At 44.2% G+C, this 23,258-nt stretch overlaps 1 protein-coding gene across 2 annotated transcripts in view; it reads left to right on the plus strand.

Moving 5' to 3' along the window:
- The window catches only part of LOC408298 (pumilio homolog 2), a 64,826-nt gene that overhangs the window by 10,253 nt on the left and 31,315 nt on the right, over window positions 1-23,258 (plus strand). For both annotated transcript variants that reach the window (XM_006565992.3, XM_006565991.3), the window contains 5 exons: window positions 3,864-3,996; window positions 7,156-7,267; window positions 7,354-7,453; window positions 7,545-7,675; window positions 9,544-9,898. In XM_006565992.3, coding sequence (XP_006566055.1) covers window positions 3,864-3,996; window positions 7,156-7,267; window positions 7,354-7,453; window positions 7,545-7,675; window positions 9,544-9,898 — 831 coding nt within the window. The remainder of the gene's footprint in view (window positions 1-3,863; window positions 3,997-7,155; window positions 7,268-7,353; window positions 7,454-7,544; window positions 7,676-9,543; window positions 9,899-23,258) is intronic.

Here is a 23,258-nt window from a genome sequence, read left to right on the forward strand (position 1 = left end):
AACAGGGTTCGCCTCCCTCGTGCTGCTGATTCTCTGCGAGGACAGTGGCCGTGACCCGAGGCCGAGGGGCCTGGGGAGGGGTCGGTGGCCCCGTGGCAGTTTAGCGACGACATCCACGCTGCCGTTCTACTGGTGGGGGAACCTCGTGGGTGTGCGGGGTGGGTAGGGAGAAGTTGGCCGCCTCTATGGTGGGGGTTTGCTGTGTAGCCGTATGGTGGGGTATAGCTTAGGGGTATACCCAGCTATCGTTGGCTTTGTTCAATGAAAGAGAGATCCAGTATTCTTTCGTCTCGTCTCATTTTCTGTTTCTTTTTTAACTTTCTCTCTCTCTCTCTCTTTCTCTCTCTCGTTCGATATCCCTTCGTCTCGATCTCTCGCTTGTTCACCCTCGTTTTTCGCCTCCCCGATCCTCCCTACAACGCAGTTGCGGCCAACGTGCAAAAGTGCTTCTGCTGCTGGTGCTGGCCGGTTCGAATGGATAGAATTATATCATTCTCTCGTCTAACGAACGAGAAACGACGACAGCACATCGTTTTACCTTCTTCTTTTTCTCTTTCGTTTCCTCGTTTCCCTCTCTTTTTTCCCTCTATTCTCCGTCTTCGCTGAACGTGCAAAAGATTTCGCTGACCGGTTTCAGGGAACGGAATGCTACCGTTTTCGCTCCGCTAACAAACGAACCTCGAATGAATTATCATTTTTTTTTCGTTTGCTTGTTCTTTATATATATATATATATATATAAACCGTAATTCCTCGTTTATCATCTAATGCATTTAGAAAATATTTCGAACAGTTTATCGTAGTACAAAAGGTTTCCTCTTCTTCGAAATTCCGTTCTCGAGATCGGGAAAATTTGCGATGGGTTTTCTCTTATTCGTTCGCTCGCTTTTCGACCTCTTCCCTTCCCTTTCTCCCCATAGCCGTGCTTAACGTGCAAAAGCGTCTCTCTGCCGGCCGGCGACGCGGTCGATACTCACGGCGTATCGCCCCCGGTTGACCGAGCCTTACCCTTAGCCTTACCTTACCGAACCTTTAAACGTATCCTCCGTTCATATCCTTCCATTCCACAGCTTTGATTCACATCTCGTACGTCAAGGAGAATCTGGCTCTTAGTGGTTCTTAGTATATAACCCCGCGAAATTCATCGTGACGGGAAAGAACAATAGAAATCGTCGACTCTGTATCGTGGACTCTGGCTCGATGTTGTTTTCTTCTACGTATAAAAATTATTTCTTCTATGTATTCGTTCAGAAATGACGGGGAAATTATTGTAATCCAACGTGTCTCGACGATTGAAGAAAAAAGAAACGATAGAAACTTTCCACTGTGTGAAGTGATGCGGCAATTTTTATACGACTTTCGAATATTTTTTTTTCTTTTTCTTTTTTTCCCCTCCATTATTTTTGCGTCGCCCTGTATTTTGAAGAAAGAGGTCGTATCGCATGACGGCACGTGTCGCGCAATCTGGGAAATCAACGACGTAACTTTAATACGTTCCCGACTAACTAAGCAGGGAACGCGTTCGAACGTCATCGATGCATACGAATGCATACAGGAACATTGCACGCCAAGTCCTCTTGGAGAGCACTTTAACCACCGTTGTGGTCAGCAACGATGACATCAATGCTGTTACATGCAGAGAGAGAGAGAGGGAGGGAGAGAGTAAAAATGAGAACCGATGGAATGGAACGAAATGCGAGTTGGGAGAGGGGAGGGGAAAAAAAAAATTATTCCGTAAGATGATGCAAACGAAGATTCGCTTTCCAATTTGACATGTATCGAACCTTCCTCACTCGTACACTCCTTTGATTATTCCACCGTTTTCTCCCGTGGGATTTCTAACCGGTTTCTAAACTCGTACGACCCGTTCGATTTTTTTTCTTTTTTCCCCCTTTATGTTTCCTTTTATCCGCCGATTTGTCGAACTAGGTGAAAATCGTAGTACGAGCCTTGGCTCAGGAATCGGGACTCGAAATTTTATGGTTTAGAATGGTTCTCTCGCGTGACTATATTTCGTTTGACCGTGCGACGCGTGAAACGTTTCTTTATCGTTTTGTTTTTCTGCGGTTTACACGTGAAGCGATACACGCGGAAAATTGATAACTATTAATTCGCTGGAAAGGACACACGCTAGCGTTATTCTTCTTTTTTTTTTTTCTTCCACGACAGGAAATATAATTAACGCGATTCTCGATCCATCGCAGACGATAAACACACACCGTCGTTTGATATTTCGTGGTTCGCGTATATTCGAGTTGGTATACCTACTCGGTGAATGACGCACATGCTATTGTACGTGATATCGTTTGCTTGATCAATAAAATATAAATATCGCGTGTTTGTACGTGTGTATATATATATATATATCCGAAACGCATCGGCTTCGTCGTTGGAAATTTCATGAAATCTCGAGTCATGTTTATTCCCGCGCTCCTTTTCCTTTTTCCTTTTTTCTTTATTTTTCTTCCAACGTCACGCCGATGAATCACGTTGTTACACCTAGGAAGACTCGTGTTGCGTCTTCTCGATGTGCCGGTTAAATAATCTGGCGCAACGCGCGATTTGTCGGAGCAAGTGTGAGACATTGGGTTGGAAGCATCGCCGGTGCGGTAATGTTGCGATACCACGCGTTGCGTATGTATACACTCGATCTCTTGATATCGTTTTACCAACTACGCATATCAGAATTGAATTCGCCGAGAACCGATTCACCAAACTTGTGAAACCGCGTGTAAATATTGCGATTTAAATGATCGATGAAAACATATATATATATATATATATATATATATATATATATATATATATATATATATATGAAATGATAATTATATACGAGAGTTGATAAACCGATTCTCGAAGAATTCAGCAATAGGGGAAACGTTCGATTGGAACGTTTATATAAATTTCGAGGGAAGGTTGACGTCTCACGATGAATAGATTTACCGGATGAAAAGAAGGGAGACGTGAAAGAAGAAAACGGGGCGAGCTTCGAGCTGAATCGAAATACTCCCCCTCTTCGGTACTTTCATTTAACGATCCGAGTAGACCGGGCGCGAGTGACGATGCGGACGAAAATGCATCGGGACGCCCGCACTCTTGAGCTGCACTGTCACCATCGCACGTGCAGTATACCTGCATCTAGGATCCCGCAATCTGCGGACGACGCTTCCCTCCATCCCCACCGCTTACTCCTGGTTACGTCACTGACCTCCAGTTAGGTGAGGTCGGGAACAGTGCAGCAGAGTTCAGGTCACGACGGAACATAACGACTCGTCTCTGTTTCCGATTCCAATCTTTTCTCCGCCGGGATTACTTTGCCACTTTTTCGCGCCAAACTTTGCGATTCCTTCGCGGCCAACTCCTTCGCGCCGGTCGAGGGAAAGAAGCCGGTATCCGATATACTTCTATAGTTCCCGTATAGAAAACTAACTCAATTTTTGACTATTGACAGTGCACAGAGTCTTGTCATATCTTTGGTACACTCTGCTGTAATAAAAAATGGAAATTATAATCTTCGTAAAAAGATGTAAAGGTACAAAGGAAGACTGGCCTCTCGAAACGAAAGGTATATACACACGTTTTTTTATTTCATTAATAAAAAAAAAAAGAGAGAAAAAAAAAGAGAGGGTGCATGTGCAGTGTATCAAGCCGGTCGATCAGCTGTACACGATAATATATATGCTAATTTTAAGCGGATCCCTGTAGTTCGTTAGTGTAATTAATACGATCGTTTCGCATTCGTATCTTTCACTGCACAAAGCACCACCAAGCTCTTGGGAGTTTCGTGTCAGCACGCGCCACGTTTGAAAACGTGTTCACTGACCCCGTGGACTTACGACCCGTTTTCTCATATTGTTTCAGATCGCTCCCTCGGCAAAAAAGCTTTGGGGCGTGGACGAGGGCGGCTCCAAGGACGAAGGGGGTGTAAAAGGTGGTGGGATACTTCACCTGGGCGACCACCAGATGTGGCGAGACTCCACCTGGAGCACCTCAGGTACGTTTCCTTCATCACGAATGATAAACTTGCAACGAACAAAACTTTCAAGAGCGCGCCCTCTATACTACTTGCCTCGTATTTACTTGCTTACGTTTTCATAATTAATAAATTTGTACAAGTTTCCATTACTTTCATTGAAACGCATACGGAATACCGGGCTCGGCTCATTGACTAACCGCAGCGAGTACACACTATCGGCGTGCTATCGAGCGTACTGACACGTATCAATGACAATAGGGCTAGAGAATATTTGGAATAGGGGGTTTCGAGATGGGGATAATCCATGAACGGGGTTAATCGGAATCGATAATTCATGGATGGCAGACATTAACGCCTCGCCATTCTATACATCCGTGTGTCGCATCCTTATCTTTCCTACGTGCGTTTGGAAAAAAATTAGAGATGATGACCCTTATGTCGTGTTTATTAATTATTTGCCCATTAACGGCGCGTTATCTCTGCGTTTTTTTCGCTCATCATCGAAGTTCAATGTTTCGACGAAGTTTACCCTGAATCTGACCCAGCGTCGGGTCAGATACGTATGACCGGACGCTTTCAATCTTTTGCCGCCTTTATGCGTTCCCAACCGATCATAAACCGCCGTCAAAGCCCTTTAAATCCCTCGAAATATCCCGATTTCCAGTTATCCGTCCCGAGACGCGCGGATTTAAACGCGAGCTCTAAATCGATAACCATTCGCTCGATATCATTCACGATTGATCGTTACGTAATAAGTGAATCGACTTGTGCGCGCTAATTTCCTCTCGAAAAAGAAAGCCGCGTGTCGTTAAAAAAGAAACGAGATCGCGTTGCGTGAGTCAGCCAACCGATCGAGGAACACGATGTGTTGTTACTTGTTTTAGAAATATTTATTCGCGATAAAATTTCATTTATCGTGATTTGCGGAATATACTTTTTACATAAATATATATATATATTTCTTGTTTCGCGAAAATTTCAATCTCACTCGGATCACTATTGGATCTTAATTTTTCTACCCGAGTGTCATTTTCTCGAGACGTATCGATACAGCAATTTAAAAGATATTGAGCTTATTAGTTCAGGTATTCGAGCATTGGCTTCTCTCTAACTGTATTCAATAAGAGCAACGACATCGTTGAGCTGGTTTCTTTTTACCTTTAATATTACGAGATGTAAAAAGAAGGTGTGATAATTTTAAAAAAAATTTATTTCGATAAACCTCTATTTTTAACCTAATGATATATTGGATGTATTATGTAAGCAGCTTTAGTATTATTAAAAAAAGGGGGGGGGGAAAAAAACTAGAGATAACGAGCCGATTCCGATTAACGTCCGTAACGTCCTTTCGTCGTTCGGAGCAAAAGGCGCGCGTCTCGTCGGCGATCTTCGAAGGTCCTCGTAGACGGGTGACGTAGAATTCTCTGAACGTTCGATACGCGTTTCAATCAACCCGTCGGTAAAATTAGAGAGAAAGATGAATCATATAAAAAGTTTGACTTATAGTACTCGTATATACTAATATCACATTCCTTGGTTGGAGGATGCAACGAAATGCGAGAGCATTATACCACCGTGTGTTTTATGTCGTGCGCGCTTATTGATTGGTACAGCGGCGAAAGAACAATATATAGAGACGAAAGTAGAAATACTTGTGTCTCCGCAGCTTCGAGCGGAATGTCAATAATCGATACTCTACCAAAACAGATCTCTCCTAACTGTTTGCTTTTACGAAAACCAAGGAAATCTACAAAGTCTCTATCCCTCCTCTCTCTCTCTCTCTCTTTTTTCTCTTTCCCCCGTTGCCTTTACGATCAATCGATATCACCCAGGCTTCTGGTATTTTCGAGCCTGGTGTTACGAACTTCTCTATCTCTTTAACCCCCTCCCCCTCCCTCCCTCCCTCCCCCCGAGGAATCGTTTTAAAGTTCTCGTTACAGTCTAATCCAGACGAGGATTCCTCGTCTTTCTCCGGCTCGGCCAGTATTTAGATTTCTTCCTGCTTATTTTATAGCCGTTTCGTGTCGTTGGAGAAATCGTCAGAATTTCTCGTCAATTAAACGGATTACCGTGGTAATTGGTAGAAGCGCGCGCGGATGGTAAGAGGAGAAATGGAGTGAGAGGAGTTGGAAAGGTTGCGCGGGGTTCTTTCTCATTAAACGGAGCCTTAAGTCGTACAGGGTTGTTGCGCGAGGGCGATGGTACCGCGGCGGTGTGCTCTGTGTATGCAATGTATGCACGAAACACCTGATTCTCGCGACGGCATGTACCGGCTTCCATGTGCACGCGGCCCGAGTTTGCATGTGTGCGTCACCTCGATGGGTGCAACGCGGCTGTTGCCATGGCGACAGACGCCCGGCATCAGCGGCGGTGGGAGCAACGTCCCAATGCCCAGGGTCGTACCTACTGATCCACCCTGTACGTTACCACACCAACCCCCTATATATATACATATATATATATATATATATATATATATATATGTATATACATATATATATATATCTACCTGGACCCGACGAAATTGCGTCATATGGAATCGTAAAATTCATATAGCCCTCTGGAATCCTCGTGAACCTTTCTTTTCTCATGATGTATGAATTCATCTTTTTTTTTTTTCCTTTTCTTTTTTTTTTCTTCTTTCTCTTTCTCTCTCTCTCTCTCTTTCTTCTTTCCTCGACCATCGCGAAACCCTTTGAATAAAACGGTCTCGCGGGAGAGGCGGCAATACAGTGTGGCGAACTGTTAAGGATTTTTATGATAGAATTTCCGTTACACCTTTGCGGGTTTCTCGCCCCCACGCCTTTTATCGATTGCCGGTTGATACGACACAAGCACGATACGGTTTCGGGATATTGTTAACGTTTTTCCTTTTAAAATTTTGTTCGCGTTGAATAGCTTCTCTCTCTTTTTCCCCATCTTTCCTCTTTAAATATGCGACTGATCATTGTTAGCATTGTTTTGAACAGTAAGAAGTTTGAATCAAAGAATTTTTATAGCGATGTAATGAGATGGATGTTTCAATAATCGGTTAAAACTGAAGGCATATTGAATGTTTATTTCACACGTGAGTATCAATTTAATATTATAATTTTGTTAATGGGAATGAACATTGTTGATCGAAATATGCATCTATGGGTGGTATCGTGATTAAAGATATTTTCAATTTTTTTTTAGATCATGCCGTCTCACAACCAATTTCCATGGGTACAGGTAGACGTGTGGGTGTCGGAACTGGATACCATCATCAAACATCAGAAGTTGGAACAGTTCTTAGCCCTAGAAGCAGGTTGGTATATCATTTAATATCAGATATTGTTATCTTGTGTGTTTTATTAATATACTTGAATATTAAAAAATGGTTTGTTTTTACAGTGAAACGGGTGGTCTGGGGGTTAAAATGGTCGAATATGTTCTTGGATCAAGTCCTACGACACCCAAAGATTTGGAGCCCAGAATGGTTTCCCTGAGATTGGTAATTTTATATATATACGAAATAAAATAATTAGTAAGAAGGAAAACAATTTTATTGAAATATATACATAATTTGTTTTCACGTTATGCAGAATACTGATGCAGACAAGAAAGAAAAAGAGAAGGGCTCGGCAAGCCCATTTGACAGTTCTAAAGACGATACAGGTCCACAAAATAACGGATTAGCATCCCAGAATGGTCTTGATGATGATAAAGGATTTAAGTAAGTATATAGCATAGTAAATAATTGCTCAGCGAAACAAAATTATATTATAAAAAATATTTTTAAAGAAGAAGCAAAGATATTATGTATTACACAAAACATAAGTGTACACATGGTTATTATTGGTCGTCATAACGTGACCTACGACAAATTTAGCTTTTGCGTAAATGACTTCATAAGAAAAAGTGCGTAGCTATTCTTGCTCTAGCTATATATAATTGTTTTCAATTGAACGACTGTGAATGTGTCACATGTTCGAATGAACAATTACCATTGCTATGAGGAACACAATTGAGAAATGTAATAGGACTAACTGTCAAGGGCGTGTATGTTCTCTCTCGTCGAACGACGACATTATAAATCTTTGTGTCTTTATACTTTCTTGCGCCATCATTGTACGCCATCTGGTGTGTCGTTTGATCTTCATCTGTTCGATATTACCGACATTCTTTATGCGGCTTTATTCCGTGTTACCGCAGTTTATTTTTTTTTCCTGTTGAGTAACGAAAACATTTCTGATTTGTTTATTATAAAAATCTTTTTAAATATTGATTAAAATTGTAAATTGATGCTTGTCGCATGTATAGAAAAAACAGGAAATTTTTTAATAATAACGTAAACGATGTTTCGTTTTCCGTTATCATTTTTTGAATTTTGTTAAAATTTTTTTTATTAAAATTCGAACACCGAGATCAACCGGATTTACAATAAATAAAACAAAACAAGATAAAACAGAATAATATAAAGCGGGAAAGATACATTGAAATTTATATAATAATAATCTTATCGTTTTTATTCAAGAATTCCGCCATAATGATGATGTTTATTTATTATTGTTAGCCATTTCTTTTTCATAAAATTTCTAAATATTCGTGAACATTGAATTATATTACGCCTGTCATTGCGAAATATACCGTTATTTTGCGTTGCTAATCGTAAATTCGTAAAATCTTGCACGACAAGTTTGGGAAGATTTTTCAGATATTATGCAGAATATATCGATTTGTTTTATGGCGACTTTCATAACTGATATTTATAATAGCTGTCAAATGAATTATTTCTTATATTTTTATAATTTTATTAATGATTTTTAATTTTGTGTTAGAAAATTAAAGTAAATTGGTTTCGGAAGGAGCTAATTGCAACTTTCTAATTATTATTTTTCTCTTTATCATTCGTTTAGTTTGATTGTATTGTAATTATATAATTATACATTTAAGTATTTTATAATTATATATATATGTATACATTATATAGGTACGTATAAGTGTAAACACTTGAGTAACATTGCAAAAAGATAGCTATCAGGATGTGTAAAATAGAATTTTTGTACTCTAAGATTTCTATGTTCACGTCGGAATCAGGTCCATGACATTTACGATTGTCGTTTTATAATGGCTAAGGAAAGCTACGTCACTTTCTTCATATAGAAAATAAGAACAACAGTTTTATTGAGATATAAAAAAAGTCATTTTTTATATACATACATATATATAAAACGCATAATTTATGCATTCTCTATTTTTCGTAAGTGTATCCAAAAAAAAAAAAGATTTACTGAATACGATCTGTTTATTTTGTCAAACATATTATTTTCAAATGGAATGAATTAATGAAACGCATTAAATATCAAAAGTATCTTATTTTATTATTTCAAAGATATAATCTCTTCATCTTTGCTTCCTCTTTACTCGTGTATCAAAAAGAATTACTTATAAATTATAATCGATGTCGTAATAATTCCATTGTCCTTCATTTATGCAAATTATAACGATCATTATTAACATTATTTCCGAATATTATTGGATTACTTTCCCTCGTTGAAGGAGAGAGATCGTTCAACGTTAATCTTCATTCCTGACTTACAGTCGTACACCTGGGAGTCGCCAACCTTCTCCAGGCGAGGAGGAATTTCAGAAGAACGCGGCTGCTACACTGGCTGTGAGCGCCGGTGGTGGCGGGGTGGTACTGTTGAAGCCTGGTGTCGATGTGGTCGGAAGCGAGGAACATTTCATGGCCGCCTTTGCCCCAGCTCCGCCGCATCATCTTCAACATCATCAAGCACCACCGACGCATCATCTCCAACATCCACACTCGCACGCGGCGCAACTCTTTGGTGCACAGGCTCCGCCACCCCCACAGGGCCCTCCGCCTTCCCAGCAGCAACAACAGCAACAGGGACCCCCGCAGCCGCAAGACACCACTACTCACTTTGATGTTCAGGTAAGTCTCCACCTTATTGTTATCCCCTTCTTTGATTCGTCGCCACCAAGTCTGACGGAAGTTGTATACATATACACATATATATTTTTTTTCCTCTCTCTTTCTCTCGGGAGAAGGAGAGGAATACGACTTTTTTGCGGTACGAGACAATACGCGTGGGGGAATATAACGCGTCTCGCCTTTGTGAGATATTAGCGAGCGAAAAATCACACGAGTGGCGACGTCTAGCAACCTAGTTGTTGTTGTTCTTGGACCCGGTTAGGGATGATTTTCTAGCGAATTATCAGAAGGTTGTCCCAGTTCTCGCGTTAGCTCGTTCTCGCATATTTTGGCGTGGCGTGATTAATAAATCAGAAACGTATCCGTAAATTGTGAAAGCAATCGGACCAGTTTTAGGCATTAGTCGTCCTAGATATACGACGAGGTTTTCCGATTATTATCAAGCAACCTGTTTTGGTCAAGCAGTTGATTAATCGTATTAATCGATCGATAGAATGGATATCGGTGTATTATACACTTTATGTACCTCTCGAATTAAGATTAAACATTTCAACGAGACGCTTTGCAACCTCGAAGAGAAATATTTGACTTTACGAATGATTAAACTCTATTCCCCCCCCCTCCCCCTTTTGTCAATCCGGAAAGATGTATGCTAATAACATACCGTCATAATATCTTTATTATTCAACGAGCGTGGTTAATGGATTATGCCGTAGACTTGGTACGTGGTCTCGTAAACGCCATTCTTTTTTTCTTTTTTTTTTTTAACGCGTGCGTGCGTTTAACGTCACGTCGAACCGATTCCGTTTTCGCACGTCTAGCCAGTCTCGAGGAACTCGAGGAATCCTTAATAGTTCTAGAACAGGCGTATTTAAAGTCTGTAGATGGTTTTCCACGCGAAGGGCGTCGCTACCGGCGTTAATTTAGCGATTGTACCGGTGACTAGGAAGAGGTTATTTTTAAGCAGCGAGCAGCTGATGCTAACGAGCGGTCCAACCACCGAGCAACCCTCTTGTACGGGTTCTCGACGGACTTCCTTTGCTTTTGAAGCCGCGTCTCATTCGAACGAGCCTGCCTATCCAGGGGTGAAGGCACGGCCGGAACAACAATAGAACATAGGGCGGAATAGTTTTGCGACGATTTACTACCGGCATCTTTCTTTCTTTCTTTTTTTTCTTTTTTTTTTTTTTTCCTTTCCACCGAAATTATTATTAACACGGATTATTAGCGTCTTCCTCGGCTAAGGTTAATTATAGAAGATCGTAAAACGCGTGATGCACGCGCGGCTTTCGTAATTGCAAATCAAAGTATTTACAATGGACGTTTATTTCAACGATGACTGTGCAACTTGGCAAACTTTTGACATTTACGATTTTCAATCTGGTTGATGAACAAGATCGAATGGTATTCCAAAGATCTCCGATTATTCAAAAGGCAACTGATAACTGATATATAATCTTCGAAATTCCAAATTCCGCGTCCTTCTCTTATTATTTTGCATTAATTTCTTTCCAGAGTATAGTCGGCAGAAAAAAATAGACGCGTGTCATTTTTTCTGCTTGCGTCATTGCTCGCTCATTCTCTCTTTACCCCTCGTTCGATTCGATTATATTTTTTATAAGTATATTCGGATTTCCATTTTTGTTCCACCTCCTATCGTCCACCTACCTTCCTTCTAGATACGAGCGATTTATTCACGAGTTCCGTTAAAAACATCAAGATATGATTAAATCGTGTATAATTTTGAGAATAAGTTCCGCTCTAATAAATTGACCAGGCACACACGATCGGGGCATCCTTCGCCGCAAACTTGGCTTCGAAACACGACCGAACGATCGAATCTTTCCACTCTCGCGGCAACCTTGGCTAGCTTTATCCTTGAGAATCTAGCTTCATAGGACATGGCTGCTTTCATTTTTTTTTTTTTCCCTTTTTTGCCCCCTCTCTCCTTCCCCTTTTCTTCTCTCTTATTTCGCTCAACGAAAAAGACTCCTCCTCCCTCCCTTTCGTATTGGAACTCGGTATGACCCGACAGGCTTAAAAGGCGAGTAGAAGGGGAATGGAGAACGATCTCGTCCTCCGGCGCGGACAAATGTATAAATCACGGAGTGACAAGTTCTCGACATCTACTTCGAATCCTATTCAGAAAATAGAACAAGCGATATATAGCCTATCCCAGCACATATTCATATTTATATGCACGTATATACACTGAAATGTCCGAATCCGTTATAACCGGGTGAATGTATCAATGTTGCTTCTCTCGTTATGAAACGTTTCTCCATAACGAAAGTTCGACCGACATCGAGCAATTTCGCGTTTTACGCGGTTACCCACTGCTTTTTAATAATCTTTATCTTTTTAGCAACATCGTGTTCTCTCTCTCTTTCTCTCCCTCCCTCGAGAGTATCGAGATTATTATTATTATTGTAAGACGTTTCCTTATTATTGTTGTTGTTAATATCGTAAAATAAAATTCTGTAATTCCTTTCGAAGGAATATCCGAGCTCGTAAGCGTAAACGTTTAATTTAGCTTGAGAGAATAACACAAGTTATCGAAGTCGGGCTCGATTCGAAAGCGGTCGATTCGAAATTGGAACGGGGACCGGAAGTCGAGGACATCGACGTGTATACCGTTCACGTTGACGTCTCGTTTCAAGTATAGGTGTCTCGTCTACGTTCCACATTCTTCGCTGTTTACAGCAAAACCGTTCTTCCTATTCTAGAATGTAGCTAGCTGGTTCAGTTGCGATATATATATATATATATATATATATATATATATCTATTTCTCCTTTCGAACAGAGGATTACGCGTTGAAAGATTTGATGACGGGTGATGCTCGATTAAAACGAAGCGAAAGATGTCTGTTTTAAAGATAGATAGAATTTTTGTAAGAAAATCGATAATTTCATTCCGCGGCCGGATCGACCACCCTTTGTGCGAAATGCATCTGAACGCGCTTAAAGTGTTCTCACTTGAAGGTGTAAGCGTTTGGATAAAGAATTTGTTCAGGGATTAACGGATTAACTCGAAGTTTTTTCTATGGTTCACGCCGATGTTTATTAAGAAAGTCTACTTCTCTCTTTCTCCAGCTAGTCGCTGGTGAATATACAATTCTGGTTGGAAAAGAGGAAATCATAAATGAAAGGGGAGAAAATGCGGTGTACAAGACCTCGGGTCGTCCAACTCGTTTTCCCTCCCCCTCTCTCCGTCTCTGTTTTTTTCTTCACCTCTCTCTCCCTCCCTCTCTCTCTCTCTCTCTCTCTCTCTCTCTCTCTCTCTTCTTTCCGTGCGTAGCGTGCGCGCGAGCGAGCGAGCGAGCTCACGTTCCCTCCTCCTCTCCTCTCCTACGGGAAATAGTACCCATCGTAGCCAGCATTGTTCCCAGGGTAAGGGCCATAGCTGCATTTTCCACGTGATGAACGAACCGCGTATGCACAGGTGCAGCTCGACTGCCATGCCTCCTGTAATCTCTTTCTTCCTTGCACGTTCGTTCTACCTTTTCGTTTCCGCACGCCTCGATGAAAACGCAAAATGTCGCACAAAGCATGCATCGAGCGGTGTACCCGGTCGCCGAGAAGGAGGAGGAGGAGGAGGAGGAGGAGGGGAAAAAAAAAAAAGAAAGAAAAAAAAAATAGCAAACGCGCGACGCGACTTGTATTTCGCCGACGAATTCGTTATAAATTTTTATTTCTTTCCATCCTTTCTTTTTCTTTTTTCCCTCCCTCTCTTTCTCTCCCCCCTCCATTTTCCCTTCCGCAATTAGCGCCGCATTATACGTTTAAACCGGATTCCCTCCGGTGGTTGTCGTATTAATTAACACGGTGCTTCGGATACCGCGTGTACGCGTGGTCGCGTTTCAACGATCTCTCCATCGGACGTCGCGAGTTCAGAGACACACGCACCACCCACCATCCACCCCCTCGCCGTCCGATACGTTCCCGCCGCTCGAACGTTGTCCTTCGGTTTTATCCTCCCCCCGCCCCTTTATTCGCGAATATTTCCACGAACCGTTGCATGCCGCGCGCGGGTTCTTCCCGACGTAACGCACATAAAAATAGAACGCTCGCGCTGCTTACGAGCGTATTACGCCGCCGTTTATGCACGCGTGCTTGCCTCCGGAGCAGAAGCGAGCCGGTGTGTGCGATCGTACGAGAGGAGTGCGTGCACACACGAGACACGGGCTGCCCTCTGATCGCGTTATTACGCGAAGGCTCGTGCTCGTCAGTGCATGAAGCGATTCCCAGACCTCGGTCTCTTCTTTCTCTCCCCTTCTCTCTGCTCTCTCTCTTTCTCCTCCTTCCCCCCCTCTTCTCTCCACTCTTCGCTCCTACCTCGCTCCTTCCTTTTCCCGTACGCGCGACCTTCTCCTTTCTTCCCCTCTCCTCCTTCCATCATCGTTCTCCGGAGGTAGTGGCTGGCTGCTGGCCCCCTTCTCTCTCTCTCTCTCTCTCTCTAGGTTTCGTTCGCATTTTCTCCTCTCTTCTTCCCTCTCGTTTTACTTCTTTTTCGGCCGTATACGTATTCCCTTCTCGTGATCACGCGAAAAGCAGGAAGAGGAGCACGGGAAAAGAGGGAGAGAGTGGGGGGAGAGAGAGAGAGAGACTCTGTAAAGGTGTGTATTATATACGTATATATATATATATATTTATACGTAAATATATACGCATACGAGCGGAGGAGGAGCATCGGGTTGTTGACTCGGTGCCCATTCAGCATAAAGTGCAATGACTTCCTCCCGATGAAAATCTGTATCATCGGCCGAAGGTTGAAGTCTTTGGGGTAAGCGCGGCGTTCTCCACCGCCGCGGTAGCGTTTCCGGTCAGAAATTCCGAGCTACTGTTCCATTCCCAGTGGGGGCCTCTTTGTCGTCGAAATATCGAGTTTCGCGAGAGCTTCGTTTTTCAGCCTTTCAGCTAGCCACGTTTCCGTTTTAAACGCTTTACCGTTCCTTTGACGGAACTGACAAATATGCACGCGAACCAACCAACCACCCTATCCACGGACTCCGGCTGCCTATTGTCGGCTCCCAAACCATGCCTTCGCCGCGCCTCTTCTGTTCAAGGAGTCGATACGATTGTTTACGGACCCTGAAATTCTTCGCAGAAAACGGGTTTGTCCCCCCTCTCTGTCTTTTTACCTCTCTCTTTCTCTCTCTCTTCTTTCCGTCCGATATTCCGTCAAACTCGTCGAATTTTAATGCGAGGATCAAACGATGGAGTATTCTTAAATGTCAACCGTCCCGATTTTCCTTGGATCGGATTATGGGCTTTGTTTGGATTTCGCTTTTTGGCCAGCGAATCGACTCGGTTGTTTCATCGTTGGTACAGTTTTACAAATAATCGCTAACGCTGCCTCAAATTGCCTGACGATATGCTCGAACAAGCCAAGTGCTTGTCACTCATTCGACGATATTTTTGGTAGACTTACATAATCGGCCATACTTACGCAGCAAACCATCCCTCCTTATCCCTCCCTCCCTCATCTATGGCCCGTTCCTCAATTTTTCACGCTAGCTGACTCACTTTGGCATAGCCAACCACGGAAGCCGCGCGTACACCGCTCCATACACACATATATATATACCTACGCGGTCCACAAAGGAATTTGTCCCGTTTGTTATATTAAATTTTCCATACTTCAACTTCATCGTTCACGCCTCATTATTCCGCGGTGCACAGGTTTTTTTTTTTAACCGGTAATTTTGTTTGTTTTTTTTTTTAAACAGAATTCAAAACAATTTTCATTCTCTGTTCATTGAACGCCCACATTCGACCGATGCGATTCCATCGTATCGTTCCTTTTTTCTTTCCTTCTTTCTTTCTTTCTAATTATCGATCGAACCAGCCTTAACATTGACGAGTGTAGTTAGCCGCGAAGTTCGCAGGTGGCAGGCAACGTCGTGTTCCTCGAGTGAGCGCAACTGTACGCGCGTGTTGGCTAATCGGAAACAACAAGGATTAGCAAATCCACGGCGAAGTAGCGTGATAGAGGCTGAGGCAATTAGGGACGGCAAGAATGTGCGCACCATTTCCTTACCTCGACCAATTACACCGTGCTTTCATCGGAAGGCTACACTCCAATTAGACATAATCTACTTCGCTCCCGCTACACTACTTCTATAAACTACTGTTCCCGACAGATTTATTAAACAACGATCCGTTTGTCGGATTCGTATCATTTCACGCTAATCTTCGTAATTAATCGAAAAGTGATTCCGACCCGATTTCCGAGCGAGTTTTAGAAAAATCCAAATTCCTCCTCTCCCATTTTTTTTTTTTTTTTTTTCCTTTCCTCCATCGTCGAGAAGGAACAACGTACGCGTCGCGCCGTTTAAACCGGCCTCCTCTCATTTTTCCGACATCCGTCCGAGTTTCATCGTTTTACCGGAAGTTTATGTAAGCGTCTCGCGCGCGTTCGCCGACGCGGAAACCGTGCGAATGGGTCAAAGGATCTCCGGGACCAGTCTCCTGGAAGACTGCCGTCTCGGCAATTAAGTGGAAGGATCCGATCTTTTCAGCTCGCAGGCCCCGCGAATTTGCCTCGCTAACTCTCGGGGATCGAATTTCGCAGACAAGAGAACTCGTTTGTGTTTCCCATTTCCCGAATCTTAATAATTACCTCCCTTTTGTTTTTCCATCGTGAGAGTATATCGATTCGAACTTCTCATCCATGTTTGAAATATCTTTGTTGGCTTTCTTTTTTTTTTTTTTTTACGAATTGGCGCGTAATTTTTGAGCAAACAAACCGTGCTTGATTCGATATCCGTAATCTTCAACGATTTTTACGAGTCTCTGGAAATTCTTCTTTCAACAGCTGTTAATTCGTGTATTTTAGGCGTCGTGATATTCTTCCGTGTTTCCCCGGCATTTTCGGTGTCAAGCCGATTATTTCCCCGGAGGCCGAAATTACCACGTAATTCCTCGCCTTCGCTCTCTTTCTAAGCCCGTTAATAGGTCGTAGGGAAAGGTCAGGGTTGATGTTGCTTGGAAATTTGTCCGAGTATCGTGCGATACTCTCCCCTCCCCTCCACTCCGTGTGTTACTCTCTCTCCGTCTTTTTCTCGCGGGAAAGCTCTTTCGCTGATGACTCATCCGAATATCCGTGGAATGTTTGCTCGAAAACGTCGATTGAAAAAATGCACGGCGTCGGCGCTTTTCAAGATATTTTCGTGTCCCGGCCGTTCGTCCAGGGAACAACGATAACATTTTCGATCAAAGACTTCTTTCGTGCTTCTTTTCCTTCTTCTTTTTTTTATTTTTTATTTTTTTTCATATAAGGGAGAATTTAATTAAGTACCGACACTGGTACTAATTCCCGCCACGATATAATATCAACGAATGCTAAGAACACGAGTTTTAATATTGCTTTGTCATGCGACACTTCTTCAAGACGAAAATGACACTTGGTCCCCGCGTTATTAATGAAACGAGAGAGATCATTAGTCTTAGAAGAACAGCCTCGTGGTGGATCCTAATTAAAACCAGCGGATCACCCGCGGAGTCGAATCTAGGCTAGAAACCTAGAGCTTCAAGTAGCCTCTCCACCTTCACCTCCAGCCTTGCTTCAACGTGTGACCACCCCGCGCATCTTTCGCGCCCCCTCCATCCGCGCAACATCCATCTCATCTCGAGCGTGGAAACACAAAGCACAAACGCCCCGAAATCGTGACCAAGTGCAAACCGACGGTGCTCAAAAAAAAAGAAAAAGAAAAAAGGAAAAACACCGATTCCGATCTTTCGTTGCGTTAATCATCGAGAAATGAAGAAGCGAATAACGAAAACGATCGAGCGAGTAAAGCAATTTTCGAGGTAGAAATGAATCGATCGTTTTTGAGAACGTTTCGACCGGCGATTATTCTCCCGATAAGAATAAGTGTAATCTGTACGAGCGTTAATTTCGATGTTTACGTTTCTTTACGTTATTATCGATTACGTTTTATCGATCGCTCGCTTAAAGAATTTCAGTCGTGATTACACCCCGCCGCTGGAAAGAGAGAGAGAGAATTCAAAGGGTGGAAAATTCCAAGTGCGTTGTCGCTTGATCGGCGTTTATCGCTTTTTTTTTTTTTTTTTATTTATTTTTCCTCGGCGAGAGACTCTTTAAAAACCACCACTTCCTGCGGCGGTGGTTGGGAACGCGTTTGTTGCACCGTCGTCACGGGTGCATGTGCACACAGGTAGCCGAGCGAGTGGATCTGCAAGTGTAAGGCAATCGGTAACTATATTTTTACACGTATGCCGCGTTCAGCTGGAAATTTTTTTCTTATAATAAAAGATCCTAGGGTGTGCGGCGGGCAGCGTTGTTGCCGTGTTTCACAAGGGTTGGTAGGGGTCGAGGAGAGAGAGAGAGAGAGAGAGATATCGTATGGAGAAACGGCGAGAACGAGGAGAACCTCGCGGCACCTAACACGCGAACTCGCGTGCTCGTCCATCCCTCGGAATCTAGAGGTTCTCAACTTTTCCATAGTGGGAATCGAATTCGATTCGTACATCCTCCCTGCGGGGGTCAAAGACATCGATCCGATCCACTCTCGTGTCGCGAGATACGACGAAATACATCTCGAGAAAATAGCGAATATCGCGGGTTAGGGGTGGGGATCGCTTTGGAAACATCGAACCGTCTCTTTTTTCCCCTTCTCGGGTGAATAGAACAGAGGAAACCTTCGAGAGAGAGAGAGAGAGGAGAGGCCCAATTTTTCTCCACTACTTTCTCGATAGATATGGAATGGTAATATCGCGTTTATTACTGACCCCATTCCTTATCGCGTATAATATCGCCCTCTATTATTTCGTCGTGTATTAATTAAACGTGTATATAATATATTATCGGTTCGAGTCGGGGGGAAGGGCGGGGAGTGGGCGTCGGTTTCGTCGTTTCCTTCGTTCGTTCGTTTTTTTCCGATCGAAGCCACGAATTTTGTCGTGGTGGCGCGAAAAAAAAAAGAAAAAAAAAGAAAGAAGAAAAATAGAAGAGACGACGACGGGCACGGAATACCGAACGAGTATTCCTTTTCGGCTCGACGATTCAGCTTTCAACGTTCTTTCGTTACCGTGGCGTTGATTTCACGCAAATACGGCGACATCGGGGGATGTACGAGTGGCGTCGCGTTGCATAGTCCGTCACTCGCAAGGTGAATTACCGTTGATTTTAATTCGGCGGCAAGGGACGACTCATTGACCGTGCCCCCTCCCTCCTCGAGCTCGAGCCTCGTGTTTTCCAACGGAACTCGGATGCAAAGCTCTTTTCAGAAATCAGGCTAGTTTAACGGATACTACCAGTCCTGACGGTTGCCGGCCGCCGTGCATATTCGTATATCCGTGCAATGTCGCTTCTCGTGTGTGCACATTTGTACTTTGCTCGTGCCCCCTCCCCTCTTTCACGAGCAGCTCATATATTCTCATGGGCAAACGTATTTGCGCATTTATGTATATGGAAGCACCAAGTTGCTGATATGTAAATAATAGCTGCTGCAAGGCACGGTTGGATAGGGGGTATGAATAGCCCTCTCCCCTTTTCGATTGCCTCTCCTCCTTTTCTTCGCCGATACGCCGAGCCTTCCTTCCCGTCCCATTCCTCGCTACATTCTCTTTTCCCCTATAATTACTTCTTTTTATTTTTTTTTTATTTTTTTTTTTCCTCTCCCTCCCCCTTATATACTATCCATCGGTTTTCCCGGTTCTCAGTTTCTGTTTCTCCCGCTCAATCTTCGATCAACTCCGCTTCTCTATCCTCAGCCCACTTCTCTCTTCCCTTCCCTCTTTCCCATTTCTCTCTTTTCTTCTCCCTCCTTCTCCTTTTTTTTCCCTTCTTTTTTCTTTTCCTTTTTTTTTCTTTCTTTCTTCTTCAACTATTACCCACTGTCTTTTTTCTCCTCCTCGTCTCCGAGCTACCCTCTCGCTCGCACTCTTCCTTTCTCTGCACCGCTCTCCTTCTCCGTCGTGTTGTGTATTTTCCTCCTTTTTTCTTTTATAACAGTCCCCTCCCCTCCTCCCTTCCCTTCCCTTCCCTGTGGCCGCTTCTGTGTCGGTGGTTCCCATCTCTCTCTTTGTCACTCCCCGCACAACTCCACACTGTGTCGCCGTATCGTTCTATATATATATATGTGTGTACGTGTGTGTGTGTGTGTGGCCGCAAAAGGGAAAGGGGGAGAGCTCCCTGTAGACAATAGGCTGTTGGCTACGGGCGACGACAATGTGCCGGCTGCGCAAGAAAGAGGGCTGCCTTCGCCCGTCTGCCTTCCTCTCTCTCTCTCTCTCGCCACGCTCTCGTTTCTTCTCCTCCGCGCTTCTCCTTCCTCCCTTCTACCCCCGCTCCCTTTCGGCTCTTCACCGGCCCTGAGAACCCTCGAGGTGGTACAGCGTACATCAAAATTAAGGCACGGCCAATTAAAGTCGCGCCAAACGCGCTCTCCCCTCCCCTCCCTTCAGGCCCGACCTCAACGAAGCCGAGGACGTGGTTGCAACCCTCCGTTTTGCGTTTCCTCGTCGCAGCTAGTAGAATGGGGAAATTTTCACGGGCAAGAAAAGGGGTGGCGGGGGCAGGCGCGAAAGGAAAGTTGGCGCGATATTTAGCCCGCGTATTCGAATCGACGGTATTATTTCGGGATCGACGATATTCTCGACGTCGCGAGGGGGGCCAGGGGGAAAAAGAGAGAGAGAGAGAGAGAAAGAAATGTTGCTCGATGCCTCGTAATAATAACGCTCGGCCGCAAAAGCGGTCTGCAGCTTTTCTAAACTTGTCAGGTCGACGTGAAAATCGATATACGCACGAGGAAAGAAGAGAGATGAGGGAGAGGTGGTGGTAAATGGGAATAAAAAGAGAGGAGGAGAGAGAGAGAGAAAGTGAGAGAGAATTTACGTTCGTACTAGTTTGCAGTCAATTATTGGCATTTAGGAGAGACGTATATACATATATATATATATTGTGTATATACTGTATATATTGTGTGTGTGTATATTTGTACGTATGTAGGTCTGCATTTTAAATCTAACCCAGTGTTAACCCTTCCCCACGTGCCACGGTTCGATCGAAGGGGAAACAATGCCAGGAATATTGTAGGCCAATTGATTTTATTTTTTTTCCTCCCTCTTTCAAGGGAGGATCACCGGGTGTTACGTTTTTATCCTGCCCCTCTGTTATCCAGGGATACCACGATATCATCATTCCGGAATACCTTTCAGTTTCGCTCAGAGACTTGATTCATCATACTACGTCACCGCATTCGTGTCACGAGCACGATTTTCCCCGGGGGATGAAATTTTCGATCTTCGATTCGTTACCTCTCTCTCTCTCTTTTTCCTTTTATTTTTTTTCTCTTTCCATTTCCTCCATTCCGTTCGCGAATGCTGGAAAGGTGAAACAACCGAAATAAAACGATCTTTGTTTCTCTCTTTCTCTCTCTCTCTCTCCATTCTTTCTTGCATCCGACGTCGTCGTTCCCGCCTAATACTTCTAGTTACTTTTTTCACCTGCGAGCAAGTTTCTGATCTTCGTGCAAACCTCTCGACGAGCCGGGGGGCGACACGGGGGCAGGCAGGCAGGCAGGCAGGCAGGAAGGGCAAGCAGGGCCGTACTTTGGGGCGAGCCTGTCCCCTCTCGGTGCACGCCAAAGCACGAAGGGGGTAGTAGTCATCTTCTTTTGAATCTCGTGAAACTCGCGCGCGCGCGCGCCCGCCTTTGTCTCACCCTCGTCCAAGTGCAGGTGGTTGGGGCGACACAGGGCCGTACACTCGAAAGCACTTGGGCGGGAAGAGGGACGGAGAGGGAAGATGGATGGGAGAAGAGGGAAAGAAGAAGGCTGGAGAGGATAGGGAGAGAAGGGTGCCTCGGGGACAGGGACTCAGGAACGTCTGTCAATATTGGAAATTACATGCAAAGTCTCGTGCTACTTTCACTGGGCAACTGAATTATTCAGAATAACCATAGAGGGAGAGACCATGGCGGACCCCCCATCGAGAGGGGGGTTGCGATGTCGCATCGCGCGGGATCTTAACCCTTGCCTTCCTCCACTCGCGAGAAAAATTTCATTTCCCATCCCGAGTTGTGGACGGTGCGTCGCCGTGAATGAGAAACTCGCGAGGCTTTCCACCATGGAAACGATGGTTTAACATTCCTGCCTTTATCGGCTTGATTGTAAGAGAAAACGAATTTAAACTTTTCATTCCTTCGATCGAATGTACGAAAAGGGAGGGAAAAAAATTTTGTCGCTCGATTATTGGTCTTTGTAAAAACGTTCATGCGTTCTTGAGCCGTGATGACGTCTGATGACGTCTCGCGAGGTTTCGACTCGAAGAAGAGCGAGAAAGGAAATGAACGAATCGTGGAATGGAGTTAACACAAAGTTAAGCAGACAAACGCGTTGCGACGCTCGGTTCACTTGTTCCGTGGAATCGAAATGAGCGCAATTAAAAACCGAAATTTAATCGCGCGCGGGAACGAACAGAGCCACTCGAGCGCGTCGCAACGTTCCTCAATGGGAATCGACGAATTCCCTTCACGTTTGCGAATGTTTGAGGAGGAATGGCCGGATTCGCGAGGTTTGCCGTATCCTCGTCAAAGAAGCGGATGAAAGCGGAGTCGAAGGGCCTTCGAAATCGTCGAATTGCAGTCTCTCCTCCCTTCAATCGGGAATCGAGGAGGAGGAGGAGGAGGGCCCTCCCGGTGCAATCTGTTTGCCGAGTAACGATCGTCGAGAAATGTTCCCTTGAACAGCGCAGAAAAAACGCGGAAATCGTTTGGCAATGGAGAAAAAAAAAATGTGATCGGTTACGAAAAACGCGCCTTCCTCTCCTCTCCCATGACGCATACGCGCGAACGAGCCGCGTCGCGACGATTAATCGGTCATTAATTTCTCGGTCGATCGGTTTTACGTGTTTGAAAATAGGCAAGGCGAATCTCTTGCCGCGAAATCTCTCTCGCGGCTTTGTCGTGTCCTCGGCGAAAGAGGAATCCACGGGGAGGGAAGAGAGAGAGAGAGAGAGAGGGTGAAGAAGTCTCTGAGGGCTGTATTCTCGTTGGATCTTGTGCTCCACGAGTAGAACGAACCGTCTGGCTCGTTGGCGCGACTGAGATCGGAGCGAATCACGGTTGGAGGAAAGGAGAAAAGGGTTTCTGGTGAAAAAGGAAGAGAGAGGGAGAGAAGGATGAGTGGGAAGGGGAAAGAGCAGAAGACGGGAAGAAGGAAAAAGCGAAAGAAGCGAAGGAGTGAGAGCGAGAGGGAGGGAGGGAGAAGGAGAGGGACGCACGAGGAGCGAGCGCGACGGAGAGAGAGGGAGTGAGAGAGAGAGCGGGGAGAACGATCGCGAGGAGTAGAGCGAGAGAGGGAGCTGCGATGGGGAAAGAAAGAGGCTAGGAC

Source organism: Apis mellifera, linkage group LG10 (genome assembly GCF_003254395.2).
Source record: "Apis mellifera strain DH4 linkage group LG10, Amel_HAv3.1, whole genome shotgun sequence".
Lineage (NCBI taxonomy): Eukaryota > Metazoa > Arthropoda > Insecta > Hymenoptera > Apidae > Apis > Apis mellifera.